This window comes from Aplidium turbinatum, chromosome 15 (genome assembly GCF_918807975.1).
Source record: "Aplidium turbinatum chromosome 15, kaAplTurb1.1, whole genome shotgun sequence".
Taxonomy (NCBI): domain Eukaryota; kingdom Metazoa; phylum Chordata; class Ascidiacea; order Aplousobranchia; family Polyclinidae; genus Aplidium; species Aplidium turbinatum.
In genome coordinates, this window is record NC_137486.1 from 2,904,125 (window position 1) to 2,924,918 (window position 20,794).

Consider the following 20,794-nt stretch of genomic DNA (forward strand, 5'->3'; position numbering starts at 1 on the left):
GCGTTATCGGTACTTGGTCAGTTGTAAATATTTTGACTTCAGATTTTGCGATAAATACGGCGATTTTTTTGTGACCTTAAAAAAAAATTCAAAAAAGTAACTTTATTTTTGCAAAAAAGTAACCAAAAAGTAACTTTATTCAACGAAAACAAGAAAGCGAAAGAAAAAGCAGCAATTCAACATAAAAAAAAAATTAAATTGGCTTCAATTTGTGCTCAATTAATAGTTGCACATTTAAATTACACTATGTAATGTTTTACATTCTCTGGCAGAAAGTTTCTGTCAATCAAACACTTTCGCTGTTGCAGGGAAAACAAGTGGTTAAATATTGTTAACACAATTTGTTTCATCGAAAAAATTACTTTACGAGTTTTCGGGAATACTCGCGATACGAACCAGTATGGGCTCGTGCAAACCTAAAATCCGTACCATAGTTAGAAGATGTATTAAAAGTCTTGACATTAGGCCTACATAGAAAAACTCATCTCTACAGTAGCGATGAAAGATAAATAAATAAGGGAATTAGGCAAAAAGTATGCAAAATAAAGTGACCTAATAAATGAAAAGTAGGCTAACCTAAAAACACAAAAAGTGACTTTTGGTAACTTTATAACTTCTTATATATTGACCCCACAACCATGAAATTTTGGTTCTACATTTCTTTTGTTAATTACTAAAAACTAGAGATGTACCGATATATCGGTATCGGCATCGGTATCGGCAAAATTTGGCCGATACTGTGGCCGATACTAAACATGTAAGGCGTTTGCTGCAGATTTTCTGCAGAAGCAAAGATATATTATAGAATTTTTAAAGTAGTAACTAACGTCACATTGATGTAGAAAAATAACAACCTTTTCAAATTTTTGATACCTCACACTCACGTGACTTCATGCGCGCACCTTTTGGCATTGTTTGCTTACAGTGATTCTTTCACTCAAACAAAACGTTTTGTTTCAGCAGTTTTGCGTTGTTCGATTCTTAAGTTGTGAAGGAGACTCAATTTCTCCAATATTTATCATTTGTGTTTCTTTTTTACTCTCAGCAGAGGATAAAACCAGGCCAAGACTACCCAGGTAGCAAAAATGTATAATTTTGCATCATTTTTACGTTGCTAAACGTTTAAAAAACCCATGTAACTTGGTTGTTTTTAGTAAGCTGGTTCTATCAGTTTGTGATTTAATTTCCACCTTTCGTTGTAATAAACTCACCAAGCTTAAACAATGTCATGGCAGAATAAGTAGGCTCAAAATGAAAGCAATGGGGCTACGAATCCTCACTAAACTAATCAATAAATGGTCTTGTTGCACCTAAGATGACAACCTCATTGTAAAGAAAGGAGCGTTTTTCCCGCCTATCAGCACAAGGCTGAGCACTCACTAGTCGGAACGGCCGGTTTCGGCTAGTCCAATTCGGCTAGTCCGATTCGGCTAGTTCCCTATTTGGCAAATTTTTGAAAATCCAACCATAATCCTTTTGTAATCCAACAAAATCCTTAAGTAAATCCAACGAACCGGCCGAAAAAGACTGCAGCCGAATTGGACTAGCCGAATAGTAGCAGACCCCTTACTAGTACAGCAAGCATCAGTTGCGATTCGCTAACCATAACGGTGTAGCTTCCACACTAGCCATTTAGACCATCCAATCAACTATACGTTTCTCGGCAGCCGTTTTGTAGCAAGAATTGACATCGACAAGAATTGAAATGGCTAATGTGGAAGCTACACCGTTGTGATTAGCGAATCGCAACTGCTCGCTGTACTAGTGAGTGCTCAACCTTGTGCTGATAGACGTGAAAAACGTTCCTTTCTTCACAATGAGGTTGTCATCTTAGGTGCAACAAGACCAGTTTGATTAGTTTAGTGAGGATTCGTAGTCCCATTGCTTTCATTTTGAGCCTACTTATTCTGCCATGACATTGTTTAAGCTTGGTGAGTTTATTACAACGAAAGGTGGAAAATAAATCACAAACTGATAGAACCAGCTTACTAAAAACAACTAAGTTACACGAGTTTTTTAAACGTTTAGCAACGTAAAAACGATGCAAAATTGTACATTTTTGCTACCTGGGTAGTCTTGGCCTGGCAAAAGCTTTTCAACCGAACGACAAGCGCCCTTAGGTTGCACATTACTTGTCGAATAGTTTTTGTACGACTACAGTACTACACAAATCACTTGGTTTACATTTTACATCTTATTATTCATTATGATAGCCTATTTGGAGAGTTTGCGCAAACACTTTATTAATTTTTCAGAAACCCCAATTATGATGTAATGTTTTTTCCCTTATACCCTAGTTCTCAATTACAGTGGTCTTTCATTACTAAAATCTACTATTATGCAGGCCCGTAATTATACATTTTAGCTTGGGGGGGCTCAAAAGCTGTTGCGAAGTAAAAGGCTATGCACATAACATTTGTAGTTGCAATGAGTCTAATTTGCGTTTTTTTGGGCAAAGGCACGGCATATGTTATAAAGTCACAAGGTGCTAGAATGCTAGATAGCAGTAATTTCGAATGATTGGGATAATTCCAGCCAAAACATGGGTAATTCCAGCCAAAATGATTGCAGAATAGAATAGATGCAATATTTTTAACACACAACTTTGTCAGGAATGACCCTCGTGACTTTGTTTGGTACAGGTCTCCACCAAACCAATTTATCCTCTTTGGGGTGTAATATTTGCCAGTAAACGTCAAAAAACACTAACAGCTATCCAATGTTAATGGATTTGTTTTTAAGAGATATTTATGGACAATATTTCCAAAACCAGCATCTTACTCCATTGTAATTGCTTTTACCTGAGATGCCTTGCCAAAAAAATTCACCCAAATTTAAAAATCATTATCGTGCAATCTGTCTGGAATAACCCTATAAAACCGACACACGCCCCATCGGCCTGACACTACAGAGCCAGGCATGGGTGCGCCTCAACCGTCTCCGTACGGGCGTCGGGCTTTTCCGCTCAACCATGCACCAATGGGGAATGGTTTCTTCCTCCTCCTGTGAATGTGGTGCCGAGGAACAGACCGCAGACCACATCATCAATGACTGTACCATCTTCAAGCCACCTAACGGAGTGGAAGTTCTGCGCGTCATGGATGATGAAACTAAAGACTGGCTGCTCTCTAGCAGCTTTCCAGTGTAGTCCGGGAACATCGTAAATCTGGGGTGGTAAAAGGATAGACCCTCGACCCCAGAAGCTCAGACGACGACGACGACGAACCCTATAACTATTACCCTACCAGTAGCCTACATCACAACTACAAAATTACAAGCAAGATAGTTGTACAAAGTGACATAGGCTATGAGAATCAAAACAAATTAAATATAGAAAGTCTTGGGTCTGGGATTACTCATTTGGAAAACCAAATGTAGCTTGCCTGGCAGAGTTTGCATTGATGAAGTCCCTTGATATATCGTTTACATTCAAGCTAAAGACTTCTTCTTTGTGTACATGCAACAGCAATAAATTGTACAATCTGTCATGAGACATAGTCATTAATGTTCTTCAACAAGTTTTTGAACGCTTCATTGCTGAAAATGAACGCTCCCAGCAAGCATTAGTTGATGGTGCTAACAGAATCATTTTCACCAGTTTTTTGACTTCCCCAACAGATTTGAATACAATATGTATCTCTTACTTTGAGCTTGGGGGGGCATTGCCCCCCCCAAGCCCCCCGGCAATTACGGGCCTGCTATTATGACACAACAGTGCGGTTGAGATTGGATTCTTGAAACTTTAATAAATTAAGCCAATTCAAAGCTTTTTTTAATAGTTTTATGCAAATAAGGTAAAACTCAGCATTTGATATAATTCCTTGCAAATACCAAAATTGCTTGTTTTTGTAACTCCAAAGTATCGGCCAAAATATCGGTATCAGTATCGGTATCGGCCTAAAAAAGTGATATCGGTATCGGGATCGGTATCGGCTAAAATATTGGTATCGGTACATCTCTAGTTAATTGGTACAACCAAAAAAAGTAACTTTAGTAACAAAAAATCGCCCTAGTGATAAATTAGCAATAAAACACAGTTTTATCTATTGCCCGCTTCCGGGTAGAAGCTCGTGTCGGTGCCATAGTGACGGTAAGCGCGTATGCACGCAAATTTTTCTTGACGTGTCAACGAAAGGCGTGTATGGCCGCATACAACTTGTATTGTTTTTGTGAATTCCCTAAAGGTCCTGTTATATTTCAGAAATAGTTTAGCGTTAATAAATCATCGTTGTGTTGCTGCTTTCTTAGCGAAAAGCTGGCATGAGTACGACCAGTTTTCAGAAAAGTCTGCTCACATTGGCTTTTCAATGAGCTTTTGCTTTGATTCAAGGCCTGAATACGTTGAATCCATGTAAAACAGACTGATTTACTGGCTGAATTACAAGATGCGCTGGTTGAAGTTATTTCACATGAGTACAGACGCATCAAAAAGCCCTACAACTGGCAAAAATTTTCGCAAAAAAATGCCGTTTATACGTCACGATGTAGTACCCAAATATAGCAGTGAAGCGGTTAATTGCAGCGTAATGGGATTTATCACAGACAAAGAATACATGCAAACTTTTCAGCTATAGGCCTCTCTAGCACTCGACAAACTTGATTTAGATCTACATTGCACCGAAACATTAAATGCAAGAGAACACTTTACACCACCAAAACACAAAAAGACACTATTGAGCCTTTATCACTTTACCTTTGTGACACGTAATCTATTTGTTGGATTTGTTAGTCGACGAGGAAGCAGGTTATCGATGCATGACCAGACTTGAATGTGTGGTGGGAAATGTTCACACATTCTGTTGTTTTGTTTGTTAATAAACGCTTTGTTGTCGCATGTTCAATTTATAGTTGGCTAACAATATAACAACAATGCAACCAAAGATTGCACCAATTGATGACAACAATTGTAGTAGGCTAGGTGTAAAGCAAGTATACGTATAGTTGAATTAACCAGTTGTTCTTTCTTTTTGATAACCGCTATGTATATGAGCTGCTATCCAACCTGTCTTCTTCCTAACTTTCGACTCAAGTTCCACATGTGTTGAGTGAAGATTGATGGTATATTGTTAACAAGAGACGGGTTCAATTGTGATGTGGAATAGTCACTTCACACTCTTAATTACGTCCGTCCGTTAGATTCACACATCGTAAAAGGAAGACGAAGCACGTTTGGAAAACACAAGTTAGAAAATTAGAAAAAGAATGACGAGAGATTGTCGCTCAAGCGTGACAGTGCATCGCAATGATGACGTCACGATTGCGCGACAATCCATGTCACAATACGGAGACAGATAACTTGGCCATAATTTCGTGAACATAGCAGCCTCCAAGATGAATATTACAATATCCATCTTCCAGAAGATTATTTTTGCCTAAACGAAATTACTGATCATTGGCCATACCTAACACGCATTAAACATAATAGCAATAGGCCTACCGCATAATATTGTCGTATAAATAACATACATAGTCATGTAGATGAACCTGTAGTCCCATACTGCTGTCTGAAGGTATTTAAAACGGACCATGCTCACACGACATTACAGTACTAACACACCATACACCTAAAGTTATACAAAACAAAGTTGTCATATGAAGATACTAAATTAAATGTGAAAGAATGAATAAGATGCTCAGCTTAGTCACAGGTATCACAAGCAAATTTGCTGTAAGCGATATTGGCGTAACTCAAAGTGACAATATGTACTTGATAAATACATACGGTTCCAGCCAGACTGTATCTATTTAATTTGTAAACAGCCAACATAAGCATCATACATCACACAAGTCATAAACAATTAAACATTAATAAAAAAAGTGAACACATTTTCTATGAGTGACGTCCCTTAACGTCCATCTGGGGGGCCCGAACCAACTGGAGCGAGCACAGCAGTGCGTGCCCGCGCGCCCTCTACCGGAGCAACGCAAGAAATATCACGAAGCACGGTTTCAACGTGCGACTTCTTTGTGTTAGTGCCCCATGTTACCACAGCCACCCTCACCCTTCTCACAAACTCTTTACCCTTTCGATGCTGCGGTAAAATTTCAATCACTCTGCCGACTCGGTAGTCCCCTCGTTTGGGTCGGTCGTTCATATCCCATACGAGGACCAAGTCTCCGGGTTCTAAATTGCGACAGATGTCTCTCCATTTTCTTCGACCCCGCAACTTAGGTAGGTAGAAATCTGTCCAGTGAACCCAAAACTTATCAGCGAGTGACATGCTACGCCGCGCATCTGCCAGCGTGGCCTCTTTTAACTCCTGCCTTAATTCATCCGCAATGCAGTCGCGCGTCAAATTTTTACGTTTTAACCAGTTCACGTTCTCAAGATCATCGCGAACCTGCACTTTCCCGACTGTGACACGACTGTCCGAACAGAGAGGAGACCGCCCTCCACCGGCTAGCCATCCCAACGGTGTATTGATCGCGTGCGGCTCATACAACGTTTTACCAACTCGCTCTTCAAGCACAGTTAACAAGAATGGACAGTCATCGCCTATCAAAATGTCCACAGTCTGACGATTTTCTAATTCAAACACACTAATGTCATCAAAATGTCTGTAACTACTCAATTCTTGCTTATGGGGCAAGGTTTCAATGTCATCGCTCCATGGCGTCGAACAAACAACATTATCTATGTTAAAGCTCTCACCAGTCGACAACGATTTTACCACAAATTTGACCAAACCAGTATCAACTTTCGCGTCACCGTTCAAGGTTTTCATGGTAAAGGAAATGTTTTCATAGGGCTGTAACCCCAACTCTGCACACAAAGATTTTGATACCAGCGTTATCTGGGATCCATAATCAAGCTGACAGTACACCAACTTTTCTAAGCCAGTTGCCGGGTTTATGACCTTCACAGCAACTGTTCGGTTTAAAACTTTACATGGTGTCACTTTCACATTTCTCAAAGAGACTGATTTTTCTCTACCTTGAACTCCAGTTTTATTAACCGCAGACTTGTCAACTTTGTCCACAGCGGACTCGCGTACCTTCTTTGGAACTGGTTTGTTTGCTGGCCTATCATTAACGACCCATTCATGCAACATAGCGAAATGCTTCGGTGTTTTATAGTTAGCATCCTGACACTGATCACAGTTCATGGCACAGCGACAATCTCTAGCCCGATGCTTTCCTCCACAATTATAACAGAGCCAATGTTTGTAGAAAAACTCTTCACGCTTTGCCACAGTCATACCCTGCAAACGATGACATACCTCCAAACCATGATCCACATTCACACCAAACGAAAGGCAACACTCACACAACGAGACACTCGTTTTTGACGTTGCGGAATTTATATTACCATAGCCGTCAACCTTGGCCGCCGTATGTTTCACTTGAAATGCACCCGCGTCCCTTTTACTCTCCGACTTACCAAAAGAATGGTTATTGCTCGACTTATGGTCCTCACTCATTAACCAAACGCCAAAGTCGGTTGATTTCGCATTTTCTTCCGCAATAACAAACTGCAACAAACTATCAAAGGAAGGGTCCGCCGTACAACCAAATTTATCACCTAAGAAATCAATGAAGCGTTGACGCGCATAAACGGGCAAACGTTTAGCTAGATCACAGACAAATTTCCCTTCAAGGTAGTCCAACCGCTTGTATGCTGCCGCATATATTTGGCAATCTAGTAATTCTGCCCGAAACTTGCGCCAACCAGTAATGTCAGCCCCCGACACACGCGGCCCAAATCGGATACTTTTAACACAAGCCTCAGAATTAAAACCGCCGCGAACAGAAAATCTTAAAGACAAACGCTCCAATGCCATATTAGCACGCATTGCTTCGTTGTAACCTGGGGTGCTACTGATCACCAAGCTTATGTCTTGAGCAGCAGTTTTAATACATGCTGCTCTAATCAAGCTCAGTCTCATATCCTCATATGGGCATTTTTCTAACAAAGCATTTATCTCGTTTTTAAAAACAATAAAGGGCATAGAAAACCCGTCATATTTTATGAGCGAGGCCATGTCAAGATAGTCCTTCCTTGACGCCTTTTCGCACGCTCCGTCGTAGGCTAGGGGCGGTTGCTGTTCTCTCCTTGCCATCACGTCACTTTCATGCAGGGGTAAGCCATAATACCCATCATGGACTGCACTACCCTTAGGGATATACCTAGTAGTATCAGTAAATCCTGGCGGAGGTCTAATAGGTCTCTCATAAACAGGTACATTTAAGCTAGGGGCCATTAACTTGTCTGCTTTGTTAGCAGCCTCCATATGGGCACAGAATTTAGACAACACTGAGTGAGGGGCTTTTTTTGGTTTCTCGCTTTCCTTGAGATGGGGACCATCTTTCACCTGGGCGCTCGTCTTGGAATCCCGCGTGCGATAACTCCTCAAGCTATGTGTCTTCTCTGTATAGCATTCCGACATGGCCATCTGCTTCTGCAAGCTTGCACGTACTTGTAACTCCCTAAGCTCTCTGGCCAGCTTACGCTCTTCTCGGGCTTCCTGTTCCCGGGCCTCCTTAAGCTCTCTGGCCAGCTTACGCTCTTCTCGGGCTTCCTGTTCTCGGGCCTCCTTCAATTTCCTTGTCTCTCGCGCCTCATCTAAGCGGTTCTCAATTTGAATCTGTTCTAATTGAGTTTCCAGATCAATCTGAGCTAAAATATGCGCAGACCTTCTGCTTTTCCCTGCAGATGAGGGAGGGACCCCAATGGTTATGTTTGGCAGGGAAGCTGAATTTACTGGGGGCGAGTCTGTTAGCTCCTCCCATCGTTCTTTACATCTCCTCACCAACATTTCAAACTCGGGGGCGACTCGAGGTTCGGAGTCCTCTTTCTGCGTAATGGCACAAAAGTCTCTAACCCTCCAATCTAGAGCCTTGACATGCTGTGATTCAAATTCTATCACTTCGTCTCTGCTTCTTAGTTCCCCAAGCTGTCTCGTGGCCGCACTGATGTCACTAAGTAGCTGACGCCTTCGTTGACGGGCTTCCCTGTCATTCTGTAGCCCTAACACTTCCTGGTGAACCTCCTCTCTACCGACCTCTGAGGGCAGTTGTGATTGTACTACTGGTCCACTCACCGGAAGCCGCGCTACGGTGGCCCCACTCTCCGCGACAGATCCACCTCGCCCCACCAAAGAGCGGCGGACCGGCTCCTGTACACTCCCCAGCCCGCCCGAGACCCACAGACAGTCCTCAAGGGAAGCGGCACTCATAGTTATTTCAGTAACTTATTAAATGGAATATGTACGGTAATCAACAAATTAACTTTTACTACTAAATTGCAGTAGGCTACACCAATTTGCTATAAAAGCTCGATAACATACACAATCAAATAAGTAACACACTGACCAGAGGCAGGAAATAGTCCTCGCACCACTGCCCTTACAAGAAGCGTCGCACTCTTTGTCCACGTGATCCAGTTTCAAAATGGCGTCGCGCGCTTCGTCTTGTGGTCGGTGGAATAACACAGTTTCTTGCTCTCCTCGGACAGTTCGATCGTCGACGGATTGTTGGTCTGGTGACCGTTCCCCAGCCGCTTCAGGCAGTATAAAGTAACCGTGCTTATACTGCCCCACAGTAGAATTAGTGACTTCTCTAGCTGGAGATCTGGTTTCGCTTTTTCGATTGCTGTTCTTTGGCCGCTTCGGTTGGCCAGCAATATGCGTTTTACAGCACCAGCAAAAAAAAACAATTCTTGTAGCTTCACGATTGAAGTGACCAGAACCACACAATTGAAGATGGGTACGGTAACTACAGACTCACGATTGAAGTGACATCCCGTTTAACACAATTGAAGATGTTCTTTCTTTTTGATAACCGCTATGTATATGAGCTGCTATCCAACCTGTCTTCTTCCTAACTTTCGACTCAAGTTCCACATGTGTTGAGTGAAGATTGATGGTATATTGTTAACAAGAGACGGGTTCAATTGTGATGTGGAATAGTCACTTCACACTCTTAATTACGTCCGTCCGTTAGATTCACACATCGTAAAAGGAAGACGAAGCACGTTTGGAAAACACAAGTTAGAAAATTAGAAAAAGAATGACGAGAGATTGTCGCTCAAGCGTGACAGTGCATCGCAATGATGACGTCACGATTGCGCGACAATCCATGTCACAATACGGAGACAGATAACTTGGCCATAATTTCGTGAACACCAGTAATTATGAGCATTCTATATTCATGCCTGATAGTAATAGCCAAATGCAGGTTATCGCAACAAGGTTTATTAAATTGATATGGGTACCAATTGTCATTTTACGATAAGCAAAGATTGTTTGCAATAAACAAAAGCTCTTTTATTGTCAGCCGAAATAAAAGCCTTCGTATACCCTTCTTTAGATAGGCTACCCCTAAATGCAACAAATAGATCTACACATTTTCGATTTCAACAGGGTGACTTGATTTACGTCAATTACGGAACAATTGAAGATTTTATTGAACTCAATAGAACGTTGAACATAAATCCAGATGGAAAGATTTGCATCGCAAGATATGGAAGAATATTTCGAGGAGATAAAGGTTTGGATATTTTGTTTGAATTTTATTTTATCTTTTTTGACCAAATCTGAAAATCTTGACCAAATCCCCAATTTAGAATAGAAGAATGGCATGTTTAGGGAATGTCGAACTAATATGCAATGTCACTTGATCGAAACCTTTAGCAATCTAATCGACCAATCTGCGATGCTACCCTTTTGTTGACACCCGCTCCGTAGATGATTGAGTTTACGTAAGCCCACAGTAGGCTATCAGTCTAGCCCAGTGGTTCCCAAACTTTTTTACTCCGTGGCCTAAATTTTGATTAAAAAAAAGTTCGTGGCCCACCCAAAATATTTTATACACTTGTATATGGGCGAGCACTATAGGCTCTAGCAATTTTCTAAGTGGCGACGCTGTGCCTGATTTGACTGGCCCGAGGATCGAAGCCCAGACCTCCAGCACAGATAGCGATGTTTCTTACCACTACGCTAATCGGCCAAGTTCTACTACCTAATTACTGTACTATATGACATGTAACACAAAAACAAACAAAATGGCTTTTTGCAATTTATTTTTTAATGGGAAGGGTGCTCTTGCGCTTTAGCAACAAGCTTAGAAATTCTTGGCTCAGTTGTCGAAAGAGCACAGCGAATGTCATGTTCAACTTCAAGGCGGTTGCGTTGCTTGGACTTCATACATACTAGCGCTGAAAAGGCAGATTCACATAACCATGTAGAAGTGAAAGGCAATAACTGTTTAAGTACAGTTTTGCTTATTTCTGGATATGATGATGCCATGCTTAGCCAGAATTCCGTGAGTGGCAAAGTTTCGAATAGATCTCGGCAACTGGAGTCGTTTTTCAATTCAATCAATTGGTCTTGCAATTCATCTTCCACATTTTCAGGGGAAAGTCGAAACGGATTTCTTGCAAGTGATAGATCATCAGCACTAACTTCAGGAAAATATGACTTGAATTCGCTTTCCAGCTCTTTCAAATGTTGAACAATATTGGTCTTTAGTTCATCGTTTAACTCGTAAATATCAGACAGGTTGTTAAACATGGCAAAATTGCCGTTTTGAGCTTTTCGTCTCCAGTTTGCCAATTTTTCAACAAACGCACTGATCAAGTCCATGTTCTGAATAATGTTTTTTTCTTTTCCTTGCATTTTCAGGTTAAGGGTGTTTAAAGAATGAAAAATATCTACCAAGTATGCCAAACAAGCAATAAATTTTGCATTGGTGAAGTGAAATGCTAACTCAGGTTTTACATCAGTTAAATAGATTTCCAACTCATCGCGGAGCTCAAACACTCTGCATAAAACGTTCCCTTTAGAGAGCCACCGAACTTTTGTGTAAAACAAAAGGTTTTTATGATCAGATTCCATGTCTTCACAAAGTTTTCTGAATAGACGAGTGTGCAAAGCGCTGCTCTTCACAAAATTTACTATTTTAATAGTAACGTTAAGCACATCTTGGAGACCACTTGGTAAAGTTTTAGAAGCCAGAGCTTCCCGGTGAATGAAGCAATGAGTAAACATAACGCCAGTAGCCTTTCTTTGCACAAGTGCCTTAAATCCACTTTTGGAACCAAGCATCGCAGGTGCACCGTCAGTGCACACGCCACACAGATTGTCCCAGGATATTCCGTTTTCATTAAAAAAATGGTTGACTTTTTCCATTACATCTGATGCTTTTGTGCTGGTGTTCAAAGCACAGCAGAAGAGTAATTCTTCCTTTACAGAGGTGTCAACTGCATAGCGAACGAAAACCATAAGTTGAGAAACTGAAGATACATCGACAGACTCATCCAGCTGGATGGGGAATAGACCAAAAGCAGATTTATTTATTTCAGTTATTACTCCTTAATGTCTTCTGACATTGCTGCAATTCGTCTCTTTACTGTGTTATTGGATAAAGGAATAGCTTTGAGACTTTTCTCATGTTTATCACCCAGGACAATTCTCGTCATGGCCAGTGCAGACGGTTTAACAACAGTTTCAGCGATATTATGAGCTTTTTTCTGCTTAGCTATAATTTGGCTAACAACGAAAGATGCTTCTGTAAGTTTCTGATCAGTTTGTTGAAAGTTTCCAGTTTTGTCAAGTCGTTGACGTTTACAGCTAGATTCTAGTCGTTTAAAATACTCAATGCTTTTATTCTTCAACTCAGGATGATTTTCTTCCAGGTGATTTCTCAATTTACTCGGTCTTAATGACTCATTGCTTAAGACGCGTTAGCATACTACGCACTGTCCCTTTTCGACTCCATGATCATTTAACGAAGTAAATCCAAATTTAACGTAACTATCATCATACTTTCTTTTGTTTGCCATTGAATAATTTAGTATATAGTAATTTAGTTTAGCATGTCTCGATTTGCAAATTTTTATTCAATCTCTTCTTCACTCTGCACCTCACAACTATCAGTCCACGACATAAAGAACGCTTGTTTTTAAGTACGATTTCTGGCACATGCAAGCTTAAAAACTCATTGTTACGTAACAATTCTTCCCCGTTGCAGACAGTTTTAAGAATGGCAGTTAAAAATTTTCGGTAAAAAATCTAGAAATTGTTAACAATACAGGAACAGTATAAGTTCAATTACAAATAACTCTGTGGCTCACTGAAACCGTCACTAGTGGGCCACGGCCCACAGTTTGGGAACCACTGGTCTAGCCTGATTTATCACAAGAAAACACTACAAACATCAAGAAATTTGTAATTATGAGCGCAATGCTATTATTATTAAACAGTAGTAAACAGCGTAGTTTTAGCAGCAATGGAACAATAGGAAGTTATTATAACAAAACTTTCTTTACCGCCAACTTTGCCACTGGAAATCGGTAAATAAGAATCAGAAATGTTTCAACCTGGTTGAGCGACATCACTGCCACACTGGTTCAAGTAAGAATTGCAAACAAAACAGGCAAGACATGAAATGATAGGAACCTTCTTCATAAACACACCAGGTGCAACTCCATCGCCTAGCAATCCTGTAGGATTATACTATGGGTGTCAGAGCTGCTATAAATCATCTGGGGTTGCAGCAAGCTTATAATTGGTCAATCGTTCAAAGTTTTTTCCATTTTTGTTGCCAAGGTTAACAAACTAATCTCTTCCAAGGCAGCCTATCTACAAACGATTTTCCAGACTATTCTACAGTAAAAGGCTTTAAAAAAGCTGTTTGATGTGAAGCTAGAGAAGGCCTCACATAGAAGCAGCTTTACCTGTGACGAAATTCTTACCATTGTCAACGTAGACAAGCTTTAGTGAAACAATCTTCCTTCTATATGTTTATAGTTGCCTGTTGCCTCATACACAGAAAACAAATCTTCGCGAATCACCATCAAGTTCACTTGAGAAGATCCCAAAGAAGACATTTATTGATCCACCACGCACACAATGCATGGCCTATTATGCAAAAGCGGGTCATCCAGTGGTCTTTTTCAGCACTTAAATGCCAAGCTCAATCTTAGTCTAAATAGTAGAGAATAACCTTGTTGTGATTGAAAACTAACAGTTGATTCATTAGACTTTTTAAAAATCTGGTGTTTTTTCCTGGGTTGTTTTTCTCGTTTATTTCCGGGATGATGATCGTAACATACAAACCTTTTACGTCATCATTTACTGTATACATGCTATTGCTTTCAGCAAGATGACATTCTTTGCTTGTGTAACGGAAGACAATGTTATTCGTTTCAGTTTTTCTCAGTGTAAGATGCCGTTGCTTCAGGTTCATTGAATTGAAGGTTTATGTGAAAACCTACTTTTAATCTCAGCGCGATGAACTTCCGATTGTAAGTCCAACCAAGTTGCTAGGGGATTGTCTGATTACCAGGTCAACCAGCCAGAGACAGTGAAACTGTAGTGACAAGCTTCCTAGCAACACGGTAGCCCTTCCGTCTCCAAATTGAATTTTTCGACCAAGGAAACTCTATATAAATACAAAAACAATATATTTTCGTTTGATCTTTCACAGCCAAACATGCGCAACAATATGGATGTATTGGATTAATTCTTTATTCCGACCCCGAAGACTACACAGTGCCATGGGCTGGCGTTTATCCTGATAGTTGGTTCCTTCCTTCTACTGGGGCTCAAAGAGGAACGCTATGGGTTGACGATGGTGATCCACGTACCCCAAACTATCCCTCAATAGGTATGCTGTGTTTAATAAAACATTCCGTTCTCATTTGTATTTCTACAGCCAAACATGCGCAACAATATGGATGTATTGATTTGATTCTTTATTCCGACCTCGAAGACTACACAGTTCCATGGGCGGGCGTAAGAAAGTCTAAGCTACTTCTATGGTACCATACAAACTTTAGGATTGTTATTGACTATCCGTACTCTCATGGAAGTTTGTGCATGTTTTAATCGGCTCACGGTCAAGCGGCGCTGGTTCGACTTTCGGGGTGTGCGCTTGAGCAAAGCATGTCAGGACTGCTCTCCATTCAGTGGCACCTAGGGAATAGAGTAATTCCCCGACAATAATACTTCAACAATCGGAAACTTCACTCTGTCGATCTCTGTAACCGGCCCTGTGTCAGTGGTTTAAAGCCTCTACAAGTATGCGAAACTACCAGAATTAAGCCCTTAAAGAAGCTTTCCCAGTCGGAGAATAAATCAATTCATCAACTTTGGAATAAAGGCAAAGCTTGATTTTATGATGACATTTTGCCGATGATATTTTGGAAATTGTTTTTTATTGTTACAGATTCAGCTTGGCATATGCCCGACGAGCAGCTGAAAGAAATTCTTCCAAAGATTCCTGTGACTCCTATTGGATACATTGATGCGGTGAAATATCTTGAAAAGTTAGCAGGAAGTGAAGTCAATGATTCTTGGAAAGGAGGACTTAATATTACGTACAGACACGGACCGGGGTTTAGAAATCCTTTTCAAGACAAGTAACTTATCTTCAAACTTCAAATACAAAACATCATAGTGGCGCGGCGCATAGCACAGTCAAATAATGAAATAAACATCAAATATCTTTATTCTTTCACGGAATGTGCTGTATTTGAAATGTACTTCATTTCTCATAGATTATACGGGAAAAAACAAAGATAGTATCACTTGACGAAGTGCTAAAATGTGCAAAGAAAAAGTTTTATTTTGATTAAGAACTGATGTAATGTCGCTTAATTGCAGAACACTGAAATTGTCGGTTAAAACGGAGAACCAGGAAGCAACGATCCATAACGTGATTGGCTACATCAGGGGAAGCACCGAACCAGGTTATTTTTCATTTTGTGCACATTTTACACCAAACAAAAATATCTTTAAATAAGCATTTCGTATAAATAGACCTACCACATAATATTGAGCGTTGTTTTGATTCAACGTGTAAACACTATATCTTAAGAAACTAAGAGTTGATTTTGTTTCAGCTCCGTTTCAAATAAAATTGAAACCGATTCGCGCAAGTCAATAGCAAGCAACAAGACTTAGTATTGATAATGGTGAATGTAATCAAGTGAATGTAATCAAGTACTAAATGAATCTCATTAATCTATTTCTTAACGAGAAATGCCCCTCCTTTTATTCCTATATCTTCTGCTGTGGAGTTATGATGCAGTTTCATTACGAAAATGTTGTATATTGCTCAACTATGTTATAGTTTTATCAATCGCTCTTATGTAACTATTTATGTAAGACGCAATATTATGGAAATCACACTTTGTCAGTCTGTTGTTGCCGTCAGTTGCTTGAATTGTTTGCCTATTTGTGCAAATGAAGCTGAAAATTTAAATGAGTTCAAAACTTGCTTTTTTTTTTTAGGCGAAACTTGCTTGAAAACATTGTATTTTTATGAACATTATAACCGAAAGTAGCGTATGATTTTATCACCCCGTCATGTACTGTTGGTCACAGCGGTAAACCATAATCTCTTCGTGGGAAAATTGTAACGTAAGATTCCCAAATCCGTTCGTCTGCATGCAATGACCCAAAAATAAACACACTTTCGAAACGTCTATTCAAACAGTGTATTCCAGTAAAATTAGCCCGAGGCTATCGAAAATAGGTGTAACGCCTACACCTCTAAAAAAACTGTCACTACAATACAGATTAATTGGATAAAAGACGGAACTTTTGTCCAGCTAGCAAGCACTAAGCCAACAGTTAAATGTGCGGCCAACTTTCAAGCAATCATTTTACGAATGACCAGAATAGATATCAATATCTCAAATTCACGTATGCAGTACTGTGACGCAATAATGAAAAACAATTATGAAGTCATTCAACAGGTGTTCGAGCTGATGTAATATTTCCTGTTTAAACAGGCCCAAACAGGTCTTATGAACGATGGTGCAATTTTGGCACATGCTTTAGGAATTTCCATGACGTAATATTCAGTAGACTTGAACGGTTTTATATGACGTTTGATTTGTACAGAAATTGGCCGTAACATAGCGGCCCCTAGTTATGACAGTCTAACATGGCATAACTAAAAAAGAATTGAAGGACAATCGTGAGCCAATGAATAAAACACACGATACACAAATTTTTTGAATCACTCACGTTTAAGTTAATACGCAAATACAAAGGGCATGCAAAGAATGAACAGCAATAAGAATAAACACGACGATACATGAAATTGGTACCATAGGTATTAGGTACACGCAAAATGACGCTATATACAATAGTTGCGATAATAACCGACTGTTCCGGGCTCAGACAAGTATCGGCCACCGCAGACAAAACCAGGCTCAAACCCTAACACTTAGGTGTTCTTTACGGGGGCGAGGCACGAAATATCCCTCAACACGTAGTCTACTTTCACTTTCCCCGTACTCTCATCATAGTTGCAGACGGCAACTTTGGCTCTACGAACCACAGGCTTCCCTTTCCTAATTTGTGGAACTACCTCATGCACCCTCCCAAGTTGATACTTCCCACGTTTACCAATGTCTTGGAGAGAACCTACCACTACAAGTTGACCAGGCTTCAAATTCTCGGCCATTTTTAGCCATTTTTTCCGGCCCTGAAGACCTGGCAAGTAAAAATCGATCCATTTATTCCAAAACTGCTGAGAAAGTGACAAATTGAACCGATAATCCCTTCTTAATTGGTCACGATCATGTGGTTGCCCAACAGCACAGTATGGGTCTAAGTATGGGGTCAAAAGTGAGGCAGGGGTAATGACAGTAAAATCCCTAGGGTCGTCACTCAAAGGAACCAAAGGGCGTTCGTTCACGATCCGAACGGCACTGCTGGTGTACGTAAGCAGTTCAATAAAATTGGGCTTACGTAGCGAAGAGTCCAAAATGTGAAAAAAGTATTTTGTCACATCAGCCATGAAACCAAACCTTTCAAGCCGAAATCTAGCCAAGACATCTGCCAGAGGGTTTAACAAGTCAGACAATTCAGGACAAGAAGACATTACATCATTTACACAAGTTCCTCGGAATTCAGATTGTTTTAAAGCCTTCTTCTTTAAATCAGCAGCTCTATCTGACGCCAACACAAAATTGTTAGGTAGATCAATATCTTCCTTCAACGGAACAGGTATCTCAAATCGACCATCTTTCAACTCAATATTCGGTTCGACAAGTTCTCTAGCCAAAATATCATTGCGAGACAATTCACAGGTTTCATTTTGCAAAGTCAAATCCTGAATGACTTTATTCAGGTCTGCTATTTCCATATCACGAGACTCAATTTTACGCTGAAAGCCAGAGATGACATCCGACTCTGAAGACGTCTGCACTCTGCACACTTTAGCAACGCTTTCAACTAAGGGTGAATTACCACCACAAGCCAACCAACCGAGAGGAGTGAGCAAAGCATGCGGTTCACTACGATTTTCACCAACACGCTCCTCTTTGGCCCACATCAAATAAGCGTTGTCGTTGCCAATCAGTACATCTACAGTACTACAATCATTCAAATGAAACATATTCACGTCATGAAAATGACGGAAACCACTTAAATCTTGCTTATGTGGTAAAGTTTTAACATCGTCAGCCCAAGCTGGGTTAACCACCGAGGTTATATCACAAAACAGTTCATTCGTCTCTAACGACTGAATGTTGAGTTTAACAAGGTCAGCACAAGTAGGTTTATGACCAGCCAGAGTATCCATTTTAAACGACGCTTTATCATACGGTTTAAGACCAAGTTCGCACACCAAGTCACTCGAAACAAAGGTCAACTGCGAACCAGGATCATGCTGACAATACACCAACTTCGATTTGCCAGTCATTGGATTCAAAACACGAGCAGCAGTAACGCGGTTAAAGGCTGCTTTAACATTTCCAATCTTAACATTACGCACAGGAACTCTGGCACCAGCATCATCTTTACCGACCGAATCCAGAGAATCACGTGACGTCACATAAAAATCATGCAGAAGAAAATAGTGTTTCCTATCGTTGTTAGGCCCACGCTGACGACAGTTGTTTGCATGATTACAGTCCTTAACCATATGCTGGCGCAAACAGTTCAAGCATTTTCCAGCTTTCACAATGACATCTCTCCGACCTTTAGGTGTCAAGCGCAAAAATTCTTTACAATTAGACAAAAAATGATATTCAACTTGACCACGTGATGAACAACAAAAACATGCCGGTATGTCACTACGTCTGGCCACACCGCCGCGCGGTGCGCCAACAGCAGTCGAGTACTGCGAACTCCCTGAAATCACATTATCATGGGGTTTTACCGACGTCTGCCTAACCGGACATGAAGGCAATTTTCCTTTGCCAAACTTTTTAAATTGCTGCGACTCACCAGAATCGCCCATTAGCATAATGCTAAAATCAGTCGACTTGCGCGTTTCCTCTCGTACTACAAATTCAAACAAACTCTGAAAGGTAGGTTCCTCAGTGCTACCATACTGATCACCTAAAAAGTCAAGATAACGCTGCTTAGCGTCAAACGGGAGTCGCTTAGCCAAATCCAAAACAAAACGTCCTTCTAATTTATCACGCTGACCATAAGCTTTCGCGTAAAGCAAACACTGCGACAATTCATCTTTAAACTCTTTCAAATCACTGGAAGAGATCGAAGTCAATTTGCTACCATAGCGATACTTTCTAATTTCTAGTTCTGCGAAAAGACCTCCACGAACTCCAAAACGTTGGGACAAGCGAGCTAACGACATTTCTATCCTGTCTTCCTCTGACAAGCCAGGAGTGTCGGAAACCAAATTAGCAATCGTTTGTGCAGCTGTTCTAACACAAGCTGCTTGCAACAAAGTCAAACGAGTTCCCTTAAAGGGCGAAGCTGCCATCAAGGCCATAACACGATTTTTAAAGAAGACAAATGGCATATTATTACCATCGTAACCAATCAAGGCCGCCTTATCGAAGAACGTCCTACTATTTTGGTATTCAAAAAAGCAATCCTGCTGTTGAGAACTCGATTTAGCGGGAGAAGACAAGCTATATCCCTTAAGGGGCTGAGTGGGCTCAGTCACATGCACAGCCCGATCACGATCCTCACACACGTTAAAATCAGGAGACGCGATACGCCTCTCACAACCACCCAAATTACGTGTAGCTGGGCGATCAAAAACTAGCGGCGCAGAAAACTGTGAAGGCGGCAAAGCATTACTGCTAATGGCGGCCCCGTGACCTGTACGCTCTGGGGGAGGAGTTCGGTTGTAATTTGCAGACCTTGGCTCTACAGCCTTCGGAAGACCCTTAGCCGCGGCCCCGAGACCTCCTGAAACAGCTGGAAAACATGTGGATTGTACAGGTCCACTTACAGATTGAACAGGCGTCTGGAAAAGGTTAGGTAAATTAAACTGTGATTGATGTTCACTTCTGGAATGCCTAGAAGAGCCCTTCCTAGAGCTACGCCGGGAGCCCGCCTCTGATCGATATTCAGCTAAAACTACCTCTTTTCGTTGTTCAGCCCTCAACTGAGCGTCTTTGAGTGCGAACTCAGCAGCTCTCGCGGCGACCTCAGCCGCTCTCGCTTCGGCCTCAGCTCTCGCGGCAGCCTCAGCTCGAATGGCCTCAGCTCTCGCGATGGCCTCAGCAGCTCTTGCTTCGGCCTCAGCTTGGATCTGGAGCTCCTCTCGTCTTAGCTGCAGGTTAATTTGTGCCACTATCCGAGACGAAGTCCTAGACATCCTAGTGCTTACATTTGAGGCGCTATCCTCAGGATGTATGTCAGCATCCAACATATCTGAGAACTCACTTTCTTTTTGTTCAAAGTTATTTTTTAACGAGTTAAATTCGGGATCTACCCTATCACGAAGTTCTGCCAAGATTGCAGAGTTAAAGATTTTAGTCAAAAGAGCATGGAAATGCCGTAATTCCTCTTCTAAAGTAGATAACTTAGATCGAAAAATTAACAGTTCCTGCTTATCACTCAAAGAACCTAGGGCC

At 40.9% G+C, this 20,794-nt stretch overlaps 1 protein-coding gene and 1 pseudogene across 1 annotated transcript in view; one reads left to right on the top strand and one right to left on the bottom strand.

Moving 5' to 3' along the window:
* The window catches only part of LOC145784145 (glutamate carboxypeptidase 2-like), a 44,935-nt gene that overhangs the window by 3,268 nt on the left and 20,873 nt on the right, over positions 1 to 20,794 (top strand). The window contains exons 3-6 of the mRNA XM_082595902.1: positions 10,362 to 10,488; positions 14,428 to 14,607; positions 15,169 to 15,361; positions 15,606 to 15,691. Of these exons, the coding sequence (XP_082452028.1) occupies positions 10,362 to 10,488; positions 14,428 to 14,607; positions 15,169 to 15,361; positions 15,606 to 15,691 (586 nt within the window). The remainder of the gene's footprint in view (positions 1 to 10,361; positions 10,489 to 14,427; positions 14,608 to 15,168; positions 15,362 to 15,605; positions 15,692 to 20,794) is intronic.
* LOC145784640 (protein FAM200A-like) lies at positions 11,025 to 12,418 on the bottom strand (annotated as a pseudogene).